The sequence below is a fragment of the Symphodus melops genome (assembly GCF_947650265.1).
Source record: "Symphodus melops genome assembly, chromosome: 9".
NCBI lineage: Eukaryota > Metazoa > Chordata > Actinopteri > Labriformes > Labridae > Symphodus > Symphodus melops.
The window spans coordinates 7,675,217-7,694,520 of record NC_136699.1 but is presented as its reverse complement, the minus strand read 5'-3'; the positions used below and the strand labels follow the sequence as shown (position 1 = coordinate 7,694,520).

The window sequence follows — 19,304 nt, the reverse complement described above, 5'->3', positions numbered from 1 at the left end:
TGATCTGATTTTGAAATACTTTTAATCCCCCACTATTAATCCCTGAGGGAAATTCTGGTTTACACTCTGTTATTGAGAGACTTGTTTCTCACACACAGGCCTGAAACACAAACAAACAAACAGGACATGTGGACATGCGGCAGTGGAGAAATGTTAGAGTGGGGCTGCGACACACTGATGCGCAGGGAGCGCACCAGAAGTCACATACACAGTTCAAAAAAGCCTGTTTTATAGCAGAAAAGTTTACAGCCTGGTACAAAAAAAGGTGTTGGTCTGATTAGTCATTCTTTCCATGTGCACACTGTGCAGGGGTGGATTCTTTTTATAATGCACCCGTTTTGATTTTATGAACGATGCATGTTATATAGGTGCTCGGCTGACGTGATGGGCAGGCTGGTGCAAAGTCAAAGTCTGTCAAAGGGTAAAACCCTCCTACAGACAAAAATAACTCTTATCAAATAATACAGATAATTAAAGTAATAAGAAAGTCAACATAAAACCTTATTGCTGTTTGAAGGAAAATTAAACCAGAAACATTAAGACAAAATCAAACTTTAAACTCATCCGTTTATTCTGCAGATATTACACATATTGTTGATTAATGAGTTTAACAAACACTGATGTAGAGCCCAAGTGGCTTTTTAATCAATTTCAATAAGATTTAAGAAAAATGATGACAGGTAAAAACACTAAGGGCTCATGAATAACAAAGGTGTGGCCCCTGAAGTCCTCAATGCAAACATCAAACAAGTAAGTGCTTTATTCAGGTGTCTCAGTTAATATCAATGCAACAGGATGCATTCAGGAAAGGGTGAGATGGGTGGGGGAGGGGTGCTAGAACTACCAGAATAAATGACAAAACAATAAAAACGTAGTATTAGTAGTTTCATTATGAAGGAAATAAAAATATATTTTGTTCATGAATTTTAGACATGAAAAGGCCTAATATCAAACATATTCATTCAGAACAGCAAACGGACAAACTCTTCGGCTGTTGAAGATTTCCTCTGCTCTCTGATCAGCTGATCACAGCTCGTCCTCCTTCATCACTGAAAAGAAAAGATTCAACATCATCAGATTCTCAAATAATAACTTTCATGTTTTAACTTGTGTTGTTCAGGTTTTAACATGTTGGAAGTCTTTCAGCTGTCGACGCTCTCCATGGAGAAAGTCAGACTACATGTTCTGTTTCCTTTTCCCATGAATCTTTTTGATCCTTTTTTTTTTTTTTTTACATTTCTGTTTTTTGTTTTTAAATGATTTTTTCTTCCAGCTCATTATCAGTTGATGTTGTAAGAGTATTGTATCTTTTTTTTAATTTCATGTAAGATTAAATGTTTAATCAGAAACAGTTTTTCCATCGATAAAAACTGAAACAACAAATGAAGTTTGGAACATTTTTTCCCCCAACCAGGGGCAACACGAAGAGACGTAAAGTCACACTTTGAGAATGAAGCCACAGAAACAGGAGCTGTTAACTTTGCATGTTGGTTGAGTTTTAGTTCTTCTATTTTTGTTGTCATGTTTATTTTGTAAGCCGAGTCGTTATTTTGCTCTGTTGTACTTTTGCTGAGGTGATTAGTATTTGTTGTCTTGTTAGTTTTTTGCAGTTTTTCTGTTCATCGAGTTTCGTTTGTTGTTTAGTTGTGTTTGTTATCGATAGTACATAGTATACATTGCTACCTTTCTTGACAGTGATGTCATCGATGGACTCGACCAGGTGGATGGTTCCAATAGCTGAAGCTTCTCCTTTAGTGTTGGTGGCGTGACATTCATATGAACCCTCCTCTTCTTTGGTCAGAGGAGAAATCTAAAGAGAAGAAATGTGAAATAGTTTGTGTGTGTGTGTATGTGTGTGTGTGTGTGTGTGTGGTAGGTATTAAAGTAGTATTTGTTCAAATGATGAGACTGACCAGAACCCAGCCGGTCACTTCATGTTTTTCAGGTCCACCTCGCGTCTGAATCGCCAGATTGTCTCTGTCTCCAGGAAGAAGCTCCATCCTCTTCTTTCCATTGAGGACCTGAAGGAAGACATCATTAATCATCATCAAATCCTCTTCATCATCTTCATCATCACCACTGTGATTGTTTTAAGCAGTTTTTTCTGATGCAGGACATGCAGCCTCTGATTGGTCGGACTGTCACAGATTAACGTTTATGTTCACTTGTTGTTTGGTTTTATGAATCAATCTGAAGAATTACTGTCATTGAATGTAAAATTGATGCTCTTCAGGTTTTCAACTGTTAAACTTTGGCCTTAAAGATTCCCTTCCAGCTGATTCCTTCCTAACACTGACTGTGTAGTGACCACTCTGAGAAAAACCCTCCTAACCCCTATTGTTTCTTCAAACAGCCACAGGAAACGAAGTAAGGCAAACAGGAGGTGAGTCAAACAGGAAAAGGGCAGGACCGTGTGCAGCTCCGAAATCATTTTATGATTTTATAATTAAAGAATTCACCCACACAGTAGTTTCAAAGGTCTCTTTGAGCTCATTGATTAATTGTCCCCTTTCACCCACACAGTAGTTTCATCATCTTCATCATTTATCTAAAAAACAGCTATTTCTGCATCTCCTCACTGTATTCTGGTCTTTTTCTGTAACTGTAATTATTATCATTGTTGCTTTTATTATTATTATTGTAACAACTTGTTGTTGCACACTGTTTGTCCCTCAATCCCCTCTCCCACCTCTACAGTCTGGGCAGATGGATGTTCAGCATGAGTCTGGTTCTGCTTGGGGTTTCTGCCTGTTAAAGGCAGTTTCTCCTCGCCACTGTTTCTTTTCCAAGGTCTGTGTTCATGGTGGATTAATGTTGAGTTTATCAATAATTTAACAGAGTGCAGTCCTGACCTGTTTTTTTTGTGAAGTGTTGGCAGATTACATTCAGTTTAAATTAGTGCTAAGATGAATTGACTCACCTTCTTCCAGGTCAGCACAGGTGTGGGCACACCCACCGCCTCACAGCTCAGGTACACCTGAGAGCCACTCACGTTGTAGACCTCACCTGGAGGAGTGACGATGACCGGAGCTGCAGACAGACAGGTAAAGAGAGAAAGGTGTTTGTTGCTGTCAGTAACATCAGAGAAACTTAACATTGGGTTTGGATTAGGGGAAGTTTCCACATGAATGTGAAACAGGATGCAACAGGTCGCAGGAATCTGCTGGAGACAGAAAATCCTCTGTGACCTCTGTGGAATTCAGTTTGCTCTGAGCGCGCTCAGGGGGGTTTTTTCATGTAGAAAGAATTCTGTGTTTTCAGAGGGATGAAGGAGGATCACGATCACTCAGTGTGAGTTACTGTCAGCGAGTCAGAGAGCTTCATGATGGATTAATCTGTTTAAACACCACCGTCTGTCAGCACTGCAATTTCAACAACAGGCACTTTTAAGATAAAAGTCAGTTTTATATAAAACACTCATATTTAAAGATTTATATATAAAATAGAATCTTATTCATATATATAAACACAAACATGTTTATAGAATAGTGAAATAATTATAAAATAGATAATAGTAAAATCAATATTATCAAAGTTAGGCAGAGCTAGAGAGCTGACCTTAAGACTCAGAGAAGAGTTAATGAAATAAAAAAAACCAAAGTAGCTCAAAGAAGTAAAAGAAAGTTTCTCAGTGTGTCACAGGTCTCACTCTCACCTTTTGTCAACTCTACATTTCTTCAATTAATTTAGCAGGCGCTTTTGTCCAAAGCGCCATATGAGCCAAATTACAAAACAAACCAAGATCTAAACAAGGAGAAAACAAAATCACGATCAGCTTAACCAGGACACTGTCGCTCACAGGCAGTGCACATGGAGGCAAAGCACTGATTTACGTGTTTCTCTATCACCTGAGTGCATCTCACTCTTACCTGAAGCGCAGCGTCCTTTGTTCTGCACAGTGATTGGTTGGTTTCCCTCGGTCCCGGCTGTGAGGCTGGCGCTCTTCAGTGCGCACCCAGTCTTGTATGTCACTCCGTCGGAGCCACACACTTCGTAATTGCTCTTACAGGTACAGATTCCCAGTTTGTTCTTTTTGTCCTCATTGCTTTTCAAACACTCCAGACCGGGTCCACAGCGACGAGCTGCAGCGCGTCGTCCCCCACACAGTTCCCCCTCGGAGGCTGCGCAGACGGAGCAGCAGCCGCAGGAATCCATCAGAGAGCCTGCGGGGCAGCCGTTCACCGGGAGAGGAGCGCACTGAGTGGGGTCACATGGTCCACATCCCGCAGCTGCAGAGACCCCCGAGAGGAGAGAGAGGAGCGAAAAAACACAGATTAAAGTCTTCATGACTGCGGTCTGTTAGTCTGAGCCCTGAGCTCATACTGCGAGCTGTTATAAAGTGACGGACTGACTCCGCCCCCTCTGTGGACTGTCTCTGACTCCTCTACTGAACACAGAGCTGCTGTCACTATGCATACATACTGTATATAATATATAAATTATATATCAATGGTTATTTAGAAAAAAAAATCTGTTTCAGTTTGAGGGGAAAAAACGTTTTTAGACTACTGATGGATGGATGACAATTTATACTGAAATAACACCAACAATATTAAAAAAAAAAAAATATTTAATGCTGTAATCTCATCTCACTTTTAAATTCCAACAATTGTGGGAGTATGTTTTAAGTTGAAACATTAGAACAGAAAACAGTCAAACATCAATAACACAATGTTATTAATATCTCTGCAAATAGCAACCAGCTTGTTGGTTGAAAAAAAACAAAAAACAGGAAACGTCAAGTCAAAGGGTCAAGTTTATTCTTCCTGTTTTGGTTTACAGAGAGCAGGAAGCAACACAGACAAACACACACAGTGAATGTGTTTTATATAGGATAGTATTTACAGTTACATAGTTATCACACTTTAGTAACATCACACTTTGATTCAGTTCATGTTCAAAGTTATACTTTGTGTACAGTGTATACTCGTGTCCATCTGCAGTCATTTTTCATGAAGACTGAAAGCAGATCTCTGTAAAGGATGTAGATGTTTTACATGTTGTGTAGTTGTACACGTATTGTGTAGTTAGAAGGCTGACAGCTGCTCACTTGTCTCTGTGTCAATGTTATGGAGTTATCTGAAGTATTTGTTGATGAAGGCCGACTGCAGATCTCTGTACGGAGTTTCAGATGTTGTCCTTTTTAGTTTGAGGAGTCTGTGCACTGATGGCGATCGGAGGATGAGGTTGTGACTTAATCCGACCAGACTGGAGACAAACCAGTACAGAGACATGGACTGTAAGAGAATCACAACACACACAGAGACAGAAGTGAATTTGAACTTTAATACGTGTTAAACACAAGTATAAGCCTGTTGATTGCATATAACAGTAATAATACAAATTAAATATGTCATGCCCTGGTCCAGGTGTGGGTCTCAGCAGGAACATGTGTATGTGTGTGTGTGTGTGTGTGTGTGTGTGTGTGTGTGTGTCGGGGGGGGGGGGGGAGACTTATAAACATGTCTGAATGTGTTTAATCTGATGAATGAGCTCAGGAATGTTCAACACACCTGAACTTGTTACTGGAGAAAAAAAAAAAAAAAAAAAAAAAAAAACTTGAACTTAGTCTCCATCAGAAACCTCTGATCCAACACCAGGACCTGGACTTGGACCAGAGCCAGACTTTGAACCATGTCTGTGAACACTGACTCTATTTATTGATTCTATTTATTGATTCTATTTATTGACTGTATTCACTGACTGTTTCACTCACTGAGGGGACTGTTGCGGCGATCGGGATCATCAGAACTGAAAACGTCCGGATGATGTTCGTTACAATCTTCTGAAAACGAGTCGCCTGGAGTCTCTGCAAAGAAAACACCTGAAGAAGAACAGAGCTGAGTCAGGTCATACATATACACATGTAGATACAACCTGGGGATATATTCAACCACAAATGTAACAATACACATACAGTATGTGATTTATTTTTCAAATTAAAAACTGATTCTCTACAAGAGGAAGATTTTATTGTAACTCCTATTTGGAAAACTACATCACAAACAAAGTCAAAGAAATATACTTATTTTACATTACATAGTTATTCTGCAAATTCTTGAATCTCCAGGCACGTGGATGTGGATAACTCTTTTGATTTTTGTGAACAAGCTTGAAACACTTCATCATTTTCACAAGCAGTACGTCGACACCGCTGCTATCTCAGACTCTCAAATATTAAACAGTTTTCAAACTGATTATTTTATCACAATGTCAGACATGTTGATGATCCATGATACCTAGTTAAATCCAAAATGCACGTTTTTTATAGTGATCTAGTAGGTCAGACGATATCATCAGGAGATATAACTGACCTCTACAATGAGCAGGTTTGTGAGTCCAAGGCAGACCGGGAGGATCCAGGTGGGGTCCGGTAACGTGAGGTCAGAGAACCAGAGAGCGCCCCCTGCTGCCAGACCAGAATGAAGACCTGCACAGACCAGAGTACTGCTGTCAGAGGGACCAGGACCTGGTCCAGTTGCCTAGTCCTAGTCCTGCTCCATGTTCTAAGGTCTCATTTATAAGTGTTGCATGAACACAAAGAAGAGTCTGAAACTGGCGTGATAATAATAAAGTCCAGCAAGCTCTCACACAATCATCATAGCCTCAAAATCTGTCACACTGCAGACATTATTTTAGTTCACGAGTTGTTTATATTGACCATATTTGGTAAATGTTAGAGGCTGATCGACATGAACACATGTCTAGATGGATATATAATAAAACATTGTGTGTAGGTTTGCATAAAGAGGTTTATCTGGATTATTTTTTGGCATACGCTACTTTCAGGTTATGTGTGCTCATACACATTTAGTCTGAGACCCCTGGACAAGGACTGAACCCTAACCCTGGTTATACATCAGGACCTGAGCAAGTGTCTGTGTTAGACCAGGCCTTTACTAGTCCAGACCATTGGCTTACTGGACTGTTCCAGGCTTAAATTCCGGAGGGCCAGAGACAGACTGATCCACAGGGGGATCTGGACCCAGACCAGCAGACTTGCTTTGAAGGGGTGACAGTTGTCCCTGATGTAGAGCTCTGAGACCAGTCGGCGCAGATTCTTTTTGAACTGGAACCTGAAATCAAACAGAGACCATGGACAAAAGAACTGAGACGTGCTCTTCCTTAGAACCACTCAGTGTGAGATAGGATGGTCCCTGAACACCTTGTAGGCCCCTTCAGGTTAGGACTAAAACTAGATCTGATCTCATCGATGATCCAGCTGAGTTTGTTTGTGTTTGTTTACCTGCACTGTTTCTCTGTCCAGCCTGTCTCTCTCGCTCGGACTGAAACTTCATATCGGAGTCTTTTGGCAAGCTCGGAGATCTCCACCTGCAGCGCCTCCACCTGTAAACACCTGGAGGTTACTATGGTTACCACAAAGAAGACCACAGTACTGTTCCCTTTATGTTAGAAGTCTATTCAAAAGGAGGAGAGAGGGAAGGAAGGGGGGGAGGAGGAATTTATTGTGAAAATATGCTGTGTTTACATTCTGTCTGAGGTTGGTTCAGATTTGAAAAAAAGATGGTAGACCCAAAACTCTGTCATGTTTAGACTCAAAATAGCAACCTGTCTATCTGACTTCCTGACAGTCTCCCCATCTGTATGTCTAAATCTTCATTTATGAATTTACTTCAAGAATTTCATTAAAGCACACTGGTCATACTAAAAATGAACTGAAGCTCTCAGACCATCCAATGGCAGCTCGCCAGCCAACCAAAGACGTATATAAATAAAAGTACCTGAACAGTAATAAGCTTTATATGATGCAAAATATATAATAAAATAAATAATAAAACTAAGTAGCTGTATAAATTATGGATGGAAGTTTAATGTTGTTAAATTCTATTTTTGGACCAACAGTCATCCTAGCTTGAAGCTAGATTATCTAGCCTTGCTCAGGAGACAGGTGTGTGATATAGTAACCTGTAACCTGTAATTAAGTTTGTGCCTAACGGTATACTAACGGATTGGTCGGCATGCACTACATTTTAGTCTGTTTTTCAGTGTGTAGTAGGCAGTATAACTTGTCTCAGCTCATTGGTTCGCCTAAAATACTGTTGGACAGATTTGAAGCTTCATATTTAAAACAGCTAGTCTCAGTAGTTTCAATCAAACAGGAGAAAACAGTTGATGTTGGGGACTACTTTCAGAGGTGGAGTTTTGGTTGAGTGTATCGGGCCAGTGTGTGTGGTGATGAAGGAGCATTAGTGGAGATCGCCCCCTTCTGTATTTGAAGCTTATTACACATCCACACAGCAGCTGTAAGGACTCCACAGTGTGTTACACATATGAAGTATACATGCAGTAAAGCGCCTCACAGGAAGATGATTCCTGGTTTGAATCCCAGTCTGACGGGGTTCACCTATGAGAACTTTAAACGTTGTCCTTGTACATGTTTTTGCTCACTCCAGGTTATCACACAGTCCTGAAACATGCTCGTGATTGGTCACTGAAGATTACCCTTCAGTGTGTGTGTTTTTTTGTTTCGAGTGTGTGTATAAATATTTTAATAAAAGTTCTAATCTCAAAACATGTCATCTCTTCTGAATCATTTTCAATGTATTCTGTTAAGTGATTACGCTCTGATGCGATGTTACCTTGTCAATGATAACCATCTGGTAGACGGAGAGTGGAAGAGTGATGAAAGTTCTGACTGAAAGCGTTGTCACAGCTATGCTCAACCACCACGGCAGCCCACTCAGCTGCTGCACGCTCACCAGGAAGTGTTCACATAGGTGAACTGGGGCCGAGTCAGACAGTGCGCTGTACCAGCCGCCAGCACTGTCCTCACCAGCAACACCTGAGAACTTCCTGACATCTGACGGCGTCCGCACACCAGATGGAGTCCACACACCTGACGCCGCCAAGACTCCTGACGACATCCACGTTCCTGAAATGTTCCTGATTCCTGACATGTTCCTGCCGGGTAACCTTTGACACCTGACTGAAGTGATTTCAGTAGACTGAGGTAAAGAACAGACATGACCAGGTAGAGGTGACTTCCTGTTGAATGCAGTACAACAGAATCCTTGAGCAGAAAGCCGGAGGAAGCGAGGCCGCAGGACAAACGACATCACAGATCCTCCCACAGTCACCATGGTAACTGTAATTAAAACAGAAACTCCTTCAAGTTGTACCCTCAGAGAAACAGAATGAAAACAGAGAAAAATACAGACCAAATAGACTGTATAAAAAGATGGACAGCACGAACGCTCCCAAAGCCAAAACATAATGAGATAATGAAGCCAAAACATTAAGCGCTCCCCCTGCTGACTGGCTGTAGTATATCGCTAATTAACCCCTCCTTGCTGCCAGATGTGGACATGGGACCCACTATAAAATTAAAATACAAATTAAACCCATATTTCTCAAACAGGGTTCCTGTCATTAAATATCTTAACTTACTGATTCAGCGATGGGCACAGTTTGTAAACTAAAAATTTAACTGTGTTAATCAGTTAACAAAGAGGTTTGTTTGTTATCATCCTGTAAATGACTTCTGTTCTGTGTTTATCACTCATGCTACATAACTAGAGACCTTCGGTTCTTGTGACTCTGACCATGTATACCATTTCAAAATCCAACCAACAGAGCTTTCCATAACCGTGACAGTCTGCTTTAAAACAAGAATCTGGTCACAAGGGAGAATCTGGTCACAAGGGTCCTTTTATAAGGAAATGTTTGTTTCTGTTAGAGGACGGGGGGCACCACCTCGTTGTCCATCTTTATGTAAAGTCATTACATTTACCATATAGGCCTACCATACATCCCGGTATCCATCACCATGATACTGTTATCATACAGTACTGTAGTTTAATACATGACTCTGGTTCTGGTGTAACTTTGCTTAATGTGACTTTACTACTCATGGTAGATAAATGTTTGGTCTTTGTAAATAAGAGAACAAAATAGATCGGCTATTTTTGTAAAGATTTGTTATGAAATGGTGCTATACAAATAAAGATCTAAAATAAATCTCTGTATGTACTGTATTATTACTATTACTGTATGCACAGCAGTATTACAGATTGTTTTATTTACCTGAATACATGACAGTATAAATTGTAGTATAGCGCATTACTGTGTGTACTGTTTTATAATAACTTACAACAAAGTAGAAAAAGATGTTATTGAATGACATCTAATTTATAATTGAAACTTTCACTTTGTGTTACCTGTCACAGGTGTTGGTTCCAGCTGAATAAATAGATTGTAACATGACATGTGGCACAGATATTTACTGAAAGTTATAACAATCCCACAGAAGCCTGAACGTACCTGTGTGACGTCAAAAGTTAGGTCACCTGTATGACAGTGTCCACGTGGCAGAGGTGTAGAACAAGTTATTAGATAAAAGATTTCATTCTTCTCTCACCTTCATCCCTGTAACTACGGGAAACACCAGCGTCTCGTAAATATGACGTCATATGTCGAGTAAATGTGACGTCTGAGAGAGCGAGAGATACTTTTTAAAAATAAAACACCACACGTAAATATCATATACCGTAAAAATAAATATACACAACAACTAATAATAGCAACATATAGTTTTTTAATAATGACTTCCCTAAACCGTGTAAAATGTGATTTTTAAAGGGGTATTTGTTTTGTTATTTTTATTCAGACCTGTGTGAGTTGATAGAAACTGTTTGCTTCAATAAAAAAAACATCTTTGAACATTAGTCTTTAAAAATGAATGATCTAAAATGTTTGTGTTTTTTTTTAAAGAAGAACATCGATTAGTCACTTATATTTGCCCTGATTTTCTTTGAGTTTAATATAGACCTGAACTGTCAAATCTTTCATTTTTGACTCGAACAGCTGAAATATATTGACTGAATTTTTTTTAAGTGTAATGTGAATCTGTCATGTAACTGTAAATATTATCTGCACCGAAGCTGTCAGAAAGGTACCAAAAATAGTTTAAAATGCATAAAAGGGAAAACTCAAGAAGACGAAAAGTCCTTCAAAATGTATTACAGTGATGGGTTTATTATTAGCTTTACAAGCATGAACAAAACATATTACTACCGTATTTACAGTCAACATGTGAAGAGTGAACCCGGAACATCGTACTAAAAAAATTTTTTTTTGTGTGCGAACTTATAAACAACAAACAGTGCATACGTTTAGACATTCTTACATACAGACAATCAAAATAAAACAATAAATAATGTCGTTACCAAACCTTTTTTTTTTTTTTTTAACTCCAACTTTATTGAAAATATCAAGTTACCAAACATTAGGCCCCGCCCCCTGTCAAACGGCAGCAGACATGGCGGAGTACAGCCAGGCGGGCCTCCTGGCAGCTCTGCTCCTCTTCACGGCACTCACGGTCCGAGACGTTTATCTCGGCAGAATGAGCGCTCAGCGCGGACAGCAGCAGACCGACAGTCCCGTCCTTTCCCCGGACACCCTGACCGACTCTGAGCCCGGAAAACCAGCCAAGTCCTCCATGTATACCGGGCCTGTGCTCAGGTTCCAGTACTGGTGAGTTAGCTCAGGGGCTAACTGCTATTTAGCATATCATGTGATAATCTGTGAGGGAGATTAAAGGAATTGTTTGTAATGTTACTGACTGAATATGAAATAAAAAGCGTATTTATTACATTTAGAAAAGGATTTTAAAATGTCTCCAGTTTCTTGTGTGCTTTTTCTTAAAACATATTTCCTTTTTTGCCCATTATCTAAACTGCAGTATAATGTATGATCCTCAGTTTGACGTCACCTGACAGGTGTGATCTCTCTGTGTTTCAGTATCTCCTGAGGGTACAGTAAGGTGTTCCAGGAGTACTCCAAAGCAATCAGCCAGTTGTACCCGGACATCCGCATCGAGGGAGACAACTTCCCTCCAACCCCCTTAAACAGGTAAACTCTGACATAACTAAAACAGGTAAGATCTGACATGACTAAAACGGGTGAATTCTGACATAACTAAAACAGGTGAGCTCTGACATAACTAAAACAGGTGAGTTCTGACATGAATAAACATTTAAAACAGGTTACTTTGGCCTGAGCCTTGTTTCACGTGTGGTAGTGTCCTTGGGCTAGAAGCTAAACTCCAAATTCTCGCTGCTGCCTCAGTGGTAGTAAATGTGTATAAATGGGATTAGTTATTTCTGATGGACACTTTACATAGCAGCCATCTATCATCAGTATGTGAATGTGGTATGAACTGTGAAGTGTTACCTGCGGTGTAGAAAGCTCTTTAAGTAGTCGGAATACATGAAAAGCACTATACAGCTCAAGTCCATTTACTATAAGTCTTACTATGCATGGTACTATAAGTGTAGTTATGTATGTTACTATAAGTCTTAATAGTTGAACTGATATAAGCAACATTCTGCTAGTAACATAACTTTTTATGCCTTTCCTGCTTTAAGTCTTAACAACTATTAATGACGAGATAAGTTAGACTGATGATTATTATTACAGCAGTTGGAGTCTCAGCACAGTCAGAGCAGTTTTTTAATCAACCTGTCCTCCATAGGTTTTTGGGGAATCTGGTCTCCTACTTGAAGCTGCTCTCCATCCTCCTCATCGTCAGCGGTCAGAACCCTTTTGTCCTCCTCGGACTTGACACTCCTAGAGCCTGGACCTGGACTCAGGACAACAAGGTATATGTTGCCATGTAAACATACTTTTTCACTGGCTACCATGGCAACAGGATTAACCAGGTGACTGCCTGTGCTTTTAGATCTTCTCGTGTCTGATGGCCTTCTTCCTCTGCAACATGATGGAGACTCACTTCCTGTCTACTGGAGCCTTTGAGGTCACGCTGAACGGTGAGTTCTGATTGGTCCAAACATGACACCATGGCGTACGGTTATTTTAACTTTCACACAAATAATAAAAGCAGAGAGGATGAGGAGAGAGAGGTTGAGGTGTAATAGTGTGTTTGGCTCCCTCTCTTAGATGTCCCTATCTGGTCAAAGCTTCAGTCGGGTTACGTTCCAAACATCCAAGAGATCTTTCAGATCCTCGACAACAACATGAAGATGAACCAGGTGGATCCCAGGAGCTTCTCCTCCTCATAGAGATAATTACTGTACAGGTAAACACACCAACAGGTCATATGAACACACATTCAAACACATGGGATATGAATACACAAGGGATATGAACACACGGGCCCGTTTCAGAAAGGATGTTCAACAGTCCCCGAGTGTTACCTTGATCGCTCAATTAACTCACTTGAGCTGGGTCCAAAATCTCTCACTATTTACTGTCTTGACCAATGGTCTATCCAAGCAATAAAAACCATCATTCATTGTGGTTCTATAGTGAGTAGGGCACATAAATGAGTGTATGATTCCAGGAACAACCTCACGATTCAGCGCATGCACCAACACTATAAAAAGCCAACATTGATGAAGTTGTGATTCTCCATAGCAACAGGTGGCTAAAAAGTCCTCATATTTTATCCACCCCTCTCATACTGGAAATCCACATGCGGTCATACACGTATGAACATGTTTTCATGAATGGAACAGAACGGGGGAAAGTCTACTTGCACATGGATAAGAGACCAAGGGAAACTCATTCATTGAAGAAAATCTACTTCACACCTGGTTAGGTTCACAGACTGAGCTACCATACTGATGCCGAGCTCAAGTAATTTGCTCTAGTAACTACACGTCCAATGTATTTATCACATAAGAACATCTAGGTTTGAGTGAGCTCCCTTTCTGTATCTGAAAACATATAGGTTTCCCAGCTTCAGGGTTAATAGATTCGGGATGTGTTAAACCTTCCTTCTGAAATGGACCTCAGGCAACATGAACACACAGGCAACATGAACACACGGGTGACATGAACACACGGGTGACATGAACACATGGGTAATATAAACAAAGGTAAGTGATCCCAGCAAATAAAAAAACAACAGGTGAAGAGATGCACAGGTAGCAAACACAGACGTTAATAAATATACAGGCAGAAATATAACGGATATATAGCTCTACAAATACAAACCAGTAAACTTTCTCACCTTTATCTCTCTCTCTTTAGTTGTGCTGCATTCAGGTGTCCTGGCTCAGTGGGACATTCAGCTGCTGGCGTTCATGAAGGTCTGGTCTTAAAGCAGATTCTGCGGGGCCGGACCGGATTTCTCCCGCCACAAAATGAGCACTCCCTCTGCGCTGGATCACAGATCAGCACTACAGTTCCCACAATGCACCTGTCATCTGTACCAGATTGATTTCTCTGCTGGACTCTCCTATTCTCTGTTGGTTTAGTTTTTTTATTTATTTAGTTAAAAGTTAAGTTTGTTGAAGAGGAACAGAATTAAACGACTACTAACGGTACTATTGTTAGCTTCCTGCTTTTAGCATATGCTATTTAGCTTTCTTTTAAACAGGAAGTACTAGACAGGAAACTGGAATACACGTTAAACTAATGAATGAAAACAAATCTGATCAATGTTGACATTTTTCTTTTTTTTTATCTGTAAAATGTCTGTAATAAAAAAAATCACCAGAAACATACACGACTTTTGATTTAATCAATAGAATAAAACATCCAACAGTTTCTCTCCATTTTATGTATGTATTTTTTGATGTATTTCAAACTACACATTTTAATTCAACATTAAAAAGGTTCAACCACTGACAACTTTCTACAAGAAAACCAAATATTCATTACTGATCAGAAACAGTAAAGTCAGGTATTATCATTAAAACAAGAAATCATTGAATCACTAACTACATTCTTCATGTTCGTATCACATCAGGTTAACAATGCTGATTCATCGTGTGTGTGACGTGTAGCCTGTCCACTTTCAGACTTCAGTTTGACCAAACTGATGAATCTGACAAAGACACAATCAGCGACCACAGAACACCTGAAACAGAAAAAAACAGGTTTTCACTTTCTACCTGTCCCCAGTATTCTTAGAATTCTTTTTACTGGAAAACACCTTGACACCTATGAGAATATGATATTATGATAGCTGATTTATAATAATTTTGTAATAAGCAGGTGTCATAATTATGAGAACTGACTTTACTCAGTATAATGAAAAAGGAACAGTTAAAATAATGTGACAGTAAGCAGACAATGACAGGTGTCATGGATATCTTCATATTCATAGGTGTTATTCCTGATGTGAATATTCCTTTATTTTTAGGAATTCACATTTATATGAAATGACAATGATGGGTTTTTTTTATAATGCAGCTTTACTTCCAGTGCACCTGTTCATGTTTGCAATTGGTCAAAGTTTGCTGACCCCTCCATCTTTACTTGGACATATCGTAAGAACCAAGGGCTAACTTCCAGACTTAATGAGCATTATGTGACTGCTCATTGTTATCACTTTCTCTGGATAGTGAAACCTGATAACTGTTTATCTGGCCTCTGTTGAGTGTTTACCTGGGCACAGTTTCTGCAAAGATGGTTTTGCGTGTTTTCGACTGTGAATTTCATGGAACAGAAGCTGCAGGATTCGCCAACACAGCCTGCAGAAACATTAACAACATGGCAGGTTGAAGCTTTGTGGCCTTAGCTGCAGAACACTTCAAATAAAATGCATGGAAACAAATGCAGTGCAGTCTTTGTGCAGATGGAGTTGAGGACCTGCTTAAGGATCAACCTCACATCTGCACAACAGAAAGTCTGCAGCACACCTGCCACACCTTGACAGGTGAGGGCCCGGTAGAAAAAGGTGAGAAACAGATGAGGGAAGGATGGAGAAAGGTAGAGACGGGTGACGGACAGGGAGAGAGTCAAGGAACGGGAATCGCGGGGACACAATAGGCAGCAGGAGTGCAGCAATGTCTCAGATGAAGTTTTTTTAAAGTGTCAGTTAAAGATGATAACAGTGAGCCAAACGACATCTTCTTTGGCTAATAATGCACTTGACTATTAACAAGGTGGCCTCCCTTATACAACCCCACTTAAGGTTATTGTTCAAATATGCAACTTTAAACGAGGGAAATGTTCACGTATGCAGAGTTTCAGGTGTGAAAAGGTTGTGCATGATGGGTGCATCTCAGTGACTAAAATTCAAGGAAACAAACCCTGAAAGAAGTTCTCAGGTGAGGTTCAGTAAGAAGTTTCACCTGACAGACAGGTGTAATCCTCCACAGACTCAGACTGGGGTAGAGGCAGGAGCTTTGCCCCAGCTGTAAACTCAGCTCACTGTCTCCCTCTGTCTCCTCGATCGGCTGAGTCAAATTCTCGCTGTGTTTCTGAAGATCTTCATCTGAGAAAAGTTCAGCTTCAAATGGCGGAGCACTCGGACACCTGAAACAAGGATCAATATTAACAAAGAATAAATATTAGGAATTGTTAAAAAGCAACCAAAATAATTATTTATTTGGAGTTCATCATATTCTTCTTTTGCCAGTCTGAACTTTAAAAGCTTTCTTACCTTGAACAAACACACGGAGTCAACAGGCAGTACCTCCACATGTTCGATTCCAAACACAGTGACTGTAAATCCTCCTCCCCCCCACACATCTGAGATGAGGTCAGTGGCCTGAAGATGACGGTTTCTGAAAGTCGGATGCCAAAAGTGCTCACAGTCTCCACCTGTTTTTCTTCTGTCTCACCCTCATCACTCCATCCGTCCAGCTCACCCTTCTGTTCTGTCTCCCTCTGCCTCCCCCTCCCACCCTCCTGTCTTATTTGTGTGGAACATTGCAGATGGTGGCTAGGTTCACTCTGTTTCATGTTTTTGCTCCTCTGTAGAGCTTCCTCCACCCAGAGTCGGGAGAGACTGGAGGAGGAAGAAGAGGGGGAGGAGGATGTTGACCTCCAGCATCTCCCCCGCAGGAGAGGGGAGCAGGGCAGTGAGCAGGCGAGCCTTGTCCTCCCCCCTGGGTGAGGAGAGGAGGGGAGGGAGCAAGCATCTCTCACCTTTAGCAAAGGACGATTACGAAGTCCAACAGAGGTCACTGGCGTTTTTGTTGCTCCGCCCACTACAGAACTGAAACTGGTGATGTCACAGCCTCCTGTCAACCTCATTTTCACCTGTCTCCCGTTACCTGTCACCGTTTCTACCTGTGAAAGTGAACTGTGTGCTGTTTTTCTGAGAGGCTGTTGGACATCAGAAACGTTGCGTTCCTGTCGCCTGTCTTCCTCCAGGATCTCCATGACAACAAAACTAACAACAAAACAAACGAAAAGATAAACAAACAATAACATAAACAAATCACTGAATCAAAAAACAAAACAAATGATTTCAGCGCTAACCCCAACTGACCTTACATGTGACCTGATGATGTCATATGAAGAAACATGTTGCTTTTTTATTATCATTTTATGATCATTTGTCAGTTCCTGAATAATCCTAACTAGTTCTGAGTTCTTGTTTCAGTAGATCTGGATGTGTCTGAACCCAAGGTGTATAATCCCCTGAGGTCCAATAGAAGAGCAGCAAACCTTGGGGGGTCGAAGCTCAGCATCGCCGTGACAGCAGTGTCATCATCAGATGCTCCAGGAGTCTTCTCTGAGGTCAAAGGTATAATCTTTAAAAGATGTTCTACTTCCTGTTTGAATAAAAACATAGAAAACATATTTTCAATAATAATTGAATAAAGTAATATGTATATATAATGTGTATTCTATTGTTTTATTATTGCCATTTAACATTTTCTCAAATGAAACCACACCATAGAGAGTCAACATTGTCTCTGTTGGAACTGTTGAGTAGATCAAGTTTGAAATGACTTACTATAAGTGAAAAGGTTATATATTGTTGCTTTAATAAATAATGAATTGTAGCAATTTGAAGTGGACACAGGGAGGAGCTGTTTTTACTGTGGATAAAAGTCTGAAGACCAGAACTATCCTTACAAGTCACGGGGACTTGGGTGTTTTGTGGTCCACGTGGACTCAGTGGTGTCAAGTGGACTCCTGTTTAAGGTTTCTTTCTGTGATAATAAAGAAACACCTGAAGACAGAGAGCTGGGAGCTGAGGAGGGGCACAAAGAGTCCTGGTGACTTTAGATCCAGTTCGTCGAGTTTCACAGAGTCTTTCACGTGTATCAGGGGGATCACATGTTTATCAGGTGTGGATAACATAAGTTGTTTATCAGGCAAATCAGGTGTTTATCTTTTGTTTATCTGATCTTTTTAAGGTGGATAATGTCTTTTTTTTGTTTCATTGAAGCTCTGTGGAGTTTTTTATGTGATCCTACTTTAATCTGCTGTTTCCGCAATAACATTTTTAAATGAGGGTATTTGAATTATATTTGATTATTTTAAATAGGCACATTTGAACATGTACCATTTGATAAACCCATAAATAATACACATTACCATATGTCATAAACAAATGAGTATAATACATATTTTTACATAAAATACACACGTTCTCATATACGAAACACATTTAAATGTATAAAACAAATGAACATGTGTAAAAACAATTCTTTATCAGATAAATATATTTCAGATCTCTCCGTTTATTTAGCAGCTGTTTATATTCAAGTGATCAGTTATGAGATAGACATCTAAAATAAATGCTTTACATTTCAACTCAGCAATCACAATTTAAATTCATTTTACCTTCTTTGGTTTGTTGAACCACTTCCTGATTGTATTCATCACTGCTCAAATCTGTTCTCCTCTGTACATCTGTCGCTCAGCAGGTAGGAGTCTTTGTGAGTATCCCTGAGCAGGTACACAGCAGGCAGTGATTTGTCACACATATCTGTGTCACTTGATATTTGCAATCTGATTCCTTATCCCCCGCAGAGTCCAGGTACACCTTTTTAATATACACGTTTACATACACAAACACACACACACACACACACACACACACACACACACACAAACACAGGCAATGCTTGTCAACTGCTTGTGTCCGTCGACCATAGGGGGCCCCTGAGGGTTCACAAACAAAAGTGGTGGCCTAACATGTGCAACAACAGTAATTCCTTTTAGGTGGCACCATCTGATAGGGGTTGCTGTGAATACAAAAGTTTGTCAATGAAGTCAACAGATAAAAATAAAGAGGAGTTGCCGGTCTATATAGGAGAGAAAAAAGAAACAGGAAAAAAGAGGAACAGAAGTAGCCTTGTTGGGACTCTCCTATTAGTGATTAATGCTATGTTAATATATTTCTCTCCAGCTGCTCTTTGTTCTCGTTGCTCAAGGTCACTGCTCCTCCTGTTTTTGCAAAACAGTCAGCACTGTACCTCTCTGTATCAGTCCACTGTATAACACCCAGATAGGAGAAGACACTCCCCTGAATTGATCCTTCATGAAACTGGCTGTATCAAAACTCTTGTTTTGCCACTATCAGTTCTTCTTCTTCCTTGCCGGCCTGGGACGAGCAGAGCAGAGAAATT

General features: G+C 40.2%; 4 protein-coding genes and 1 long non-coding RNA gene across 6 annotated transcripts; 1 reads left to right on the top strand and 4 right to left on the bottom strand.

Moving 5' to 3' along the window:
* Positions 1-547: 547 nt before the first annotated feature.
* Positions 548-4,330, bottom strand: igfbp7 (insulin-like growth factor binding protein 7). Its single transcript, XM_079352796.1, has 5 exons — positions 3,870-4,330; positions 2,921-3,030; positions 1,914-2,021; positions 1,684-1,810; positions 548-1,049 (listed from the first exon to the last, which is right to left on the bottom strand). Exons 1-5 carry the CDS (start codon positions 4,285-4,287, stop codon positions 1,027-1,029), a joined length of 786 nt encoding a protein of 261 aa, XP_079208922.1. The 5' UTR covers positions 4,288-4,330; the 3' UTR covers positions 548-1,026.
* A 413-nt stretch (positions 4,331-4,743) lies between these two features.
* Positions 4,744-10,435, bottom strand: cox18 (cytochrome c oxidase assembly factor COX18). Of its 2 annotated transcripts, none has more exons than XM_079351994.1 (7): positions 10,282-10,435; positions 8,601-9,106; positions 7,247-7,347; positions 6,922-7,076; positions 6,315-6,430; positions 5,717-5,824; positions 4,744-5,237 (listed from the first exon to the last, which is right to left on the bottom strand). In XM_079351994.1, the coding sequence occupies exons 2-7, from the start codon at positions 9,099-9,101 to the stop codon at positions 5,076-5,078; spliced, it is 1,143 nt and encodes a 380-aa protein (XP_079208120.1). In that variant the 5' UTR covers positions 9,102-9,106; positions 10,282-10,435; the 3' UTR covers positions 4,744-5,075. The 2 variants fall into 2 exon arrangements, with proteins under 2 accessions (XP_079208120.1, XP_079208121.1); XM_079351995.1 differs by having other exon boundaries at positions 10,308-10,435.
* Positions 10,436-11,128: 693 nt separating this feature from the next.
* LOC306829808 lies at positions 11,129-11,324 on the bottom strand. Its single transcript, XR_013779906.1, has 2 exons — positions 11,245-11,324; positions 11,129-11,191 (listed from the first exon to the last, which is right to left on the bottom strand). It is a non-coding gene; the product is annotated as an uncharacterized lncRNA (long non-coding RNA).
* selenot2 (selenoprotein T, 2) lies at positions 11,246-14,489 on the top strand. Its single transcript, XM_079352978.1, has 6 exons — positions 11,246-11,493; positions 11,761-11,871; positions 12,494-12,620; positions 12,701-12,788; positions 12,919-13,057; positions 14,014-14,489. The coding sequence occupies exons 1-5, from the start codon at positions 11,279-11,281 to the stop codon at positions 13,038-13,040; spliced, it is 663 nt and encodes a 220-aa protein (XP_079209104.1). The 5' UTR covers positions 11,246-11,278; the 3' UTR covers positions 13,041-13,057; positions 14,014-14,489.
* Positions 14,488-18,769, bottom strand: LOC306829805 (uncharacterized protein). Its single transcript, XM_079352976.1, has 6 exons — positions 18,517-18,769; positions 17,389-17,495; positions 16,376-17,110; positions 16,065-16,248; positions 15,376-15,461; positions 14,488-14,845 (listed from the first exon to the last, which is right to left on the bottom strand). The coding sequence occupies exons 1-5, from the start codon at positions 18,553-18,555 to the stop codon at positions 15,426-15,428; spliced, it is 1,101 nt and encodes a 366-aa protein (XP_079209102.1). The 5' UTR covers positions 18,556-18,769; the 3' UTR covers positions 14,488-14,845; positions 15,376-15,425.
* Positions 18,770-19,304: the final 535 nt, after the last annotated feature.

What these genes read in the sequence shown, in the direction of transcription:
- igfbp7 (XM_079352796.1), bottom strand. Translation starts at nt 4,287, where the DNA reads ATGAAGACTTTAATCTGTGTTTTTTCGCTCCTCTCTCTCCTCTCGGGG. An exon ending in CTGTGCTGACCTGGAAGAAG is followed by an intron (nt 2,022 to 2,920) that starts GTGAGTCAATTC and finishes GTCTTCCTTCAG; the next exon opens with GTCCTCAATGGAAAGAAGAG. An exon ending in AAGTGACCGGCTGGGTTCTG is followed by an intron (nt 1,811 to 1,913) that starts GTCAGTCTCATC and finishes TCTTCTCTTTAG; the next exon opens with ATTTCTCCTCTGACCAAAGA.
- cox18 (XM_079351994.1), bottom strand. Translation starts at nt 9,101, where the DNA reads ATGGTGACTGTGGGAGGATCTGTGATGTCGTTTGTCCTGCGGCCTCGC. An exon ending in AGATGGTTATCATTGACAAG is followed by an intron (nt 7,348 to 8,600) that starts GTAACATCGCAT and finishes AGGTGTTTACAG; the next exon opens with GTGGAGGCGCTGCAGGTGGA. An exon ending in TCGCCGCAACAGTCCCCTCA is followed by an intron (nt 5,238 to 5,716) that starts GTGAGTGAAACA and finishes ATTCTCTTACAG; the next exon opens with TCCATGTCTCTGTACTGGTT.
- LOC306829805 (XM_079352976.1), bottom strand. Translation starts at nt 18,555, where the DNA reads ATGAATACAATCAGGAAGTGGTTCAACAAACCAAAGAAG. An exon ending in CTGAGCTTCGACCCCCCAAG is followed by an intron (nt 17,111 to 17,388) that starts GTTTGCTGCTCT and finishes TTTTGTTGTTAG; the next exon opens with TTTTGTTGTCATGGAGATCC. An exon ending in ACTCCGTGTGTTTGTTCAAG is followed by an intron (nt 16,249 to 16,375) that starts GTAAGAAAGCTT and finishes TCCTTGTTTCAG; the next exon opens with GTGTCCGAGTGCTCCGCCAT.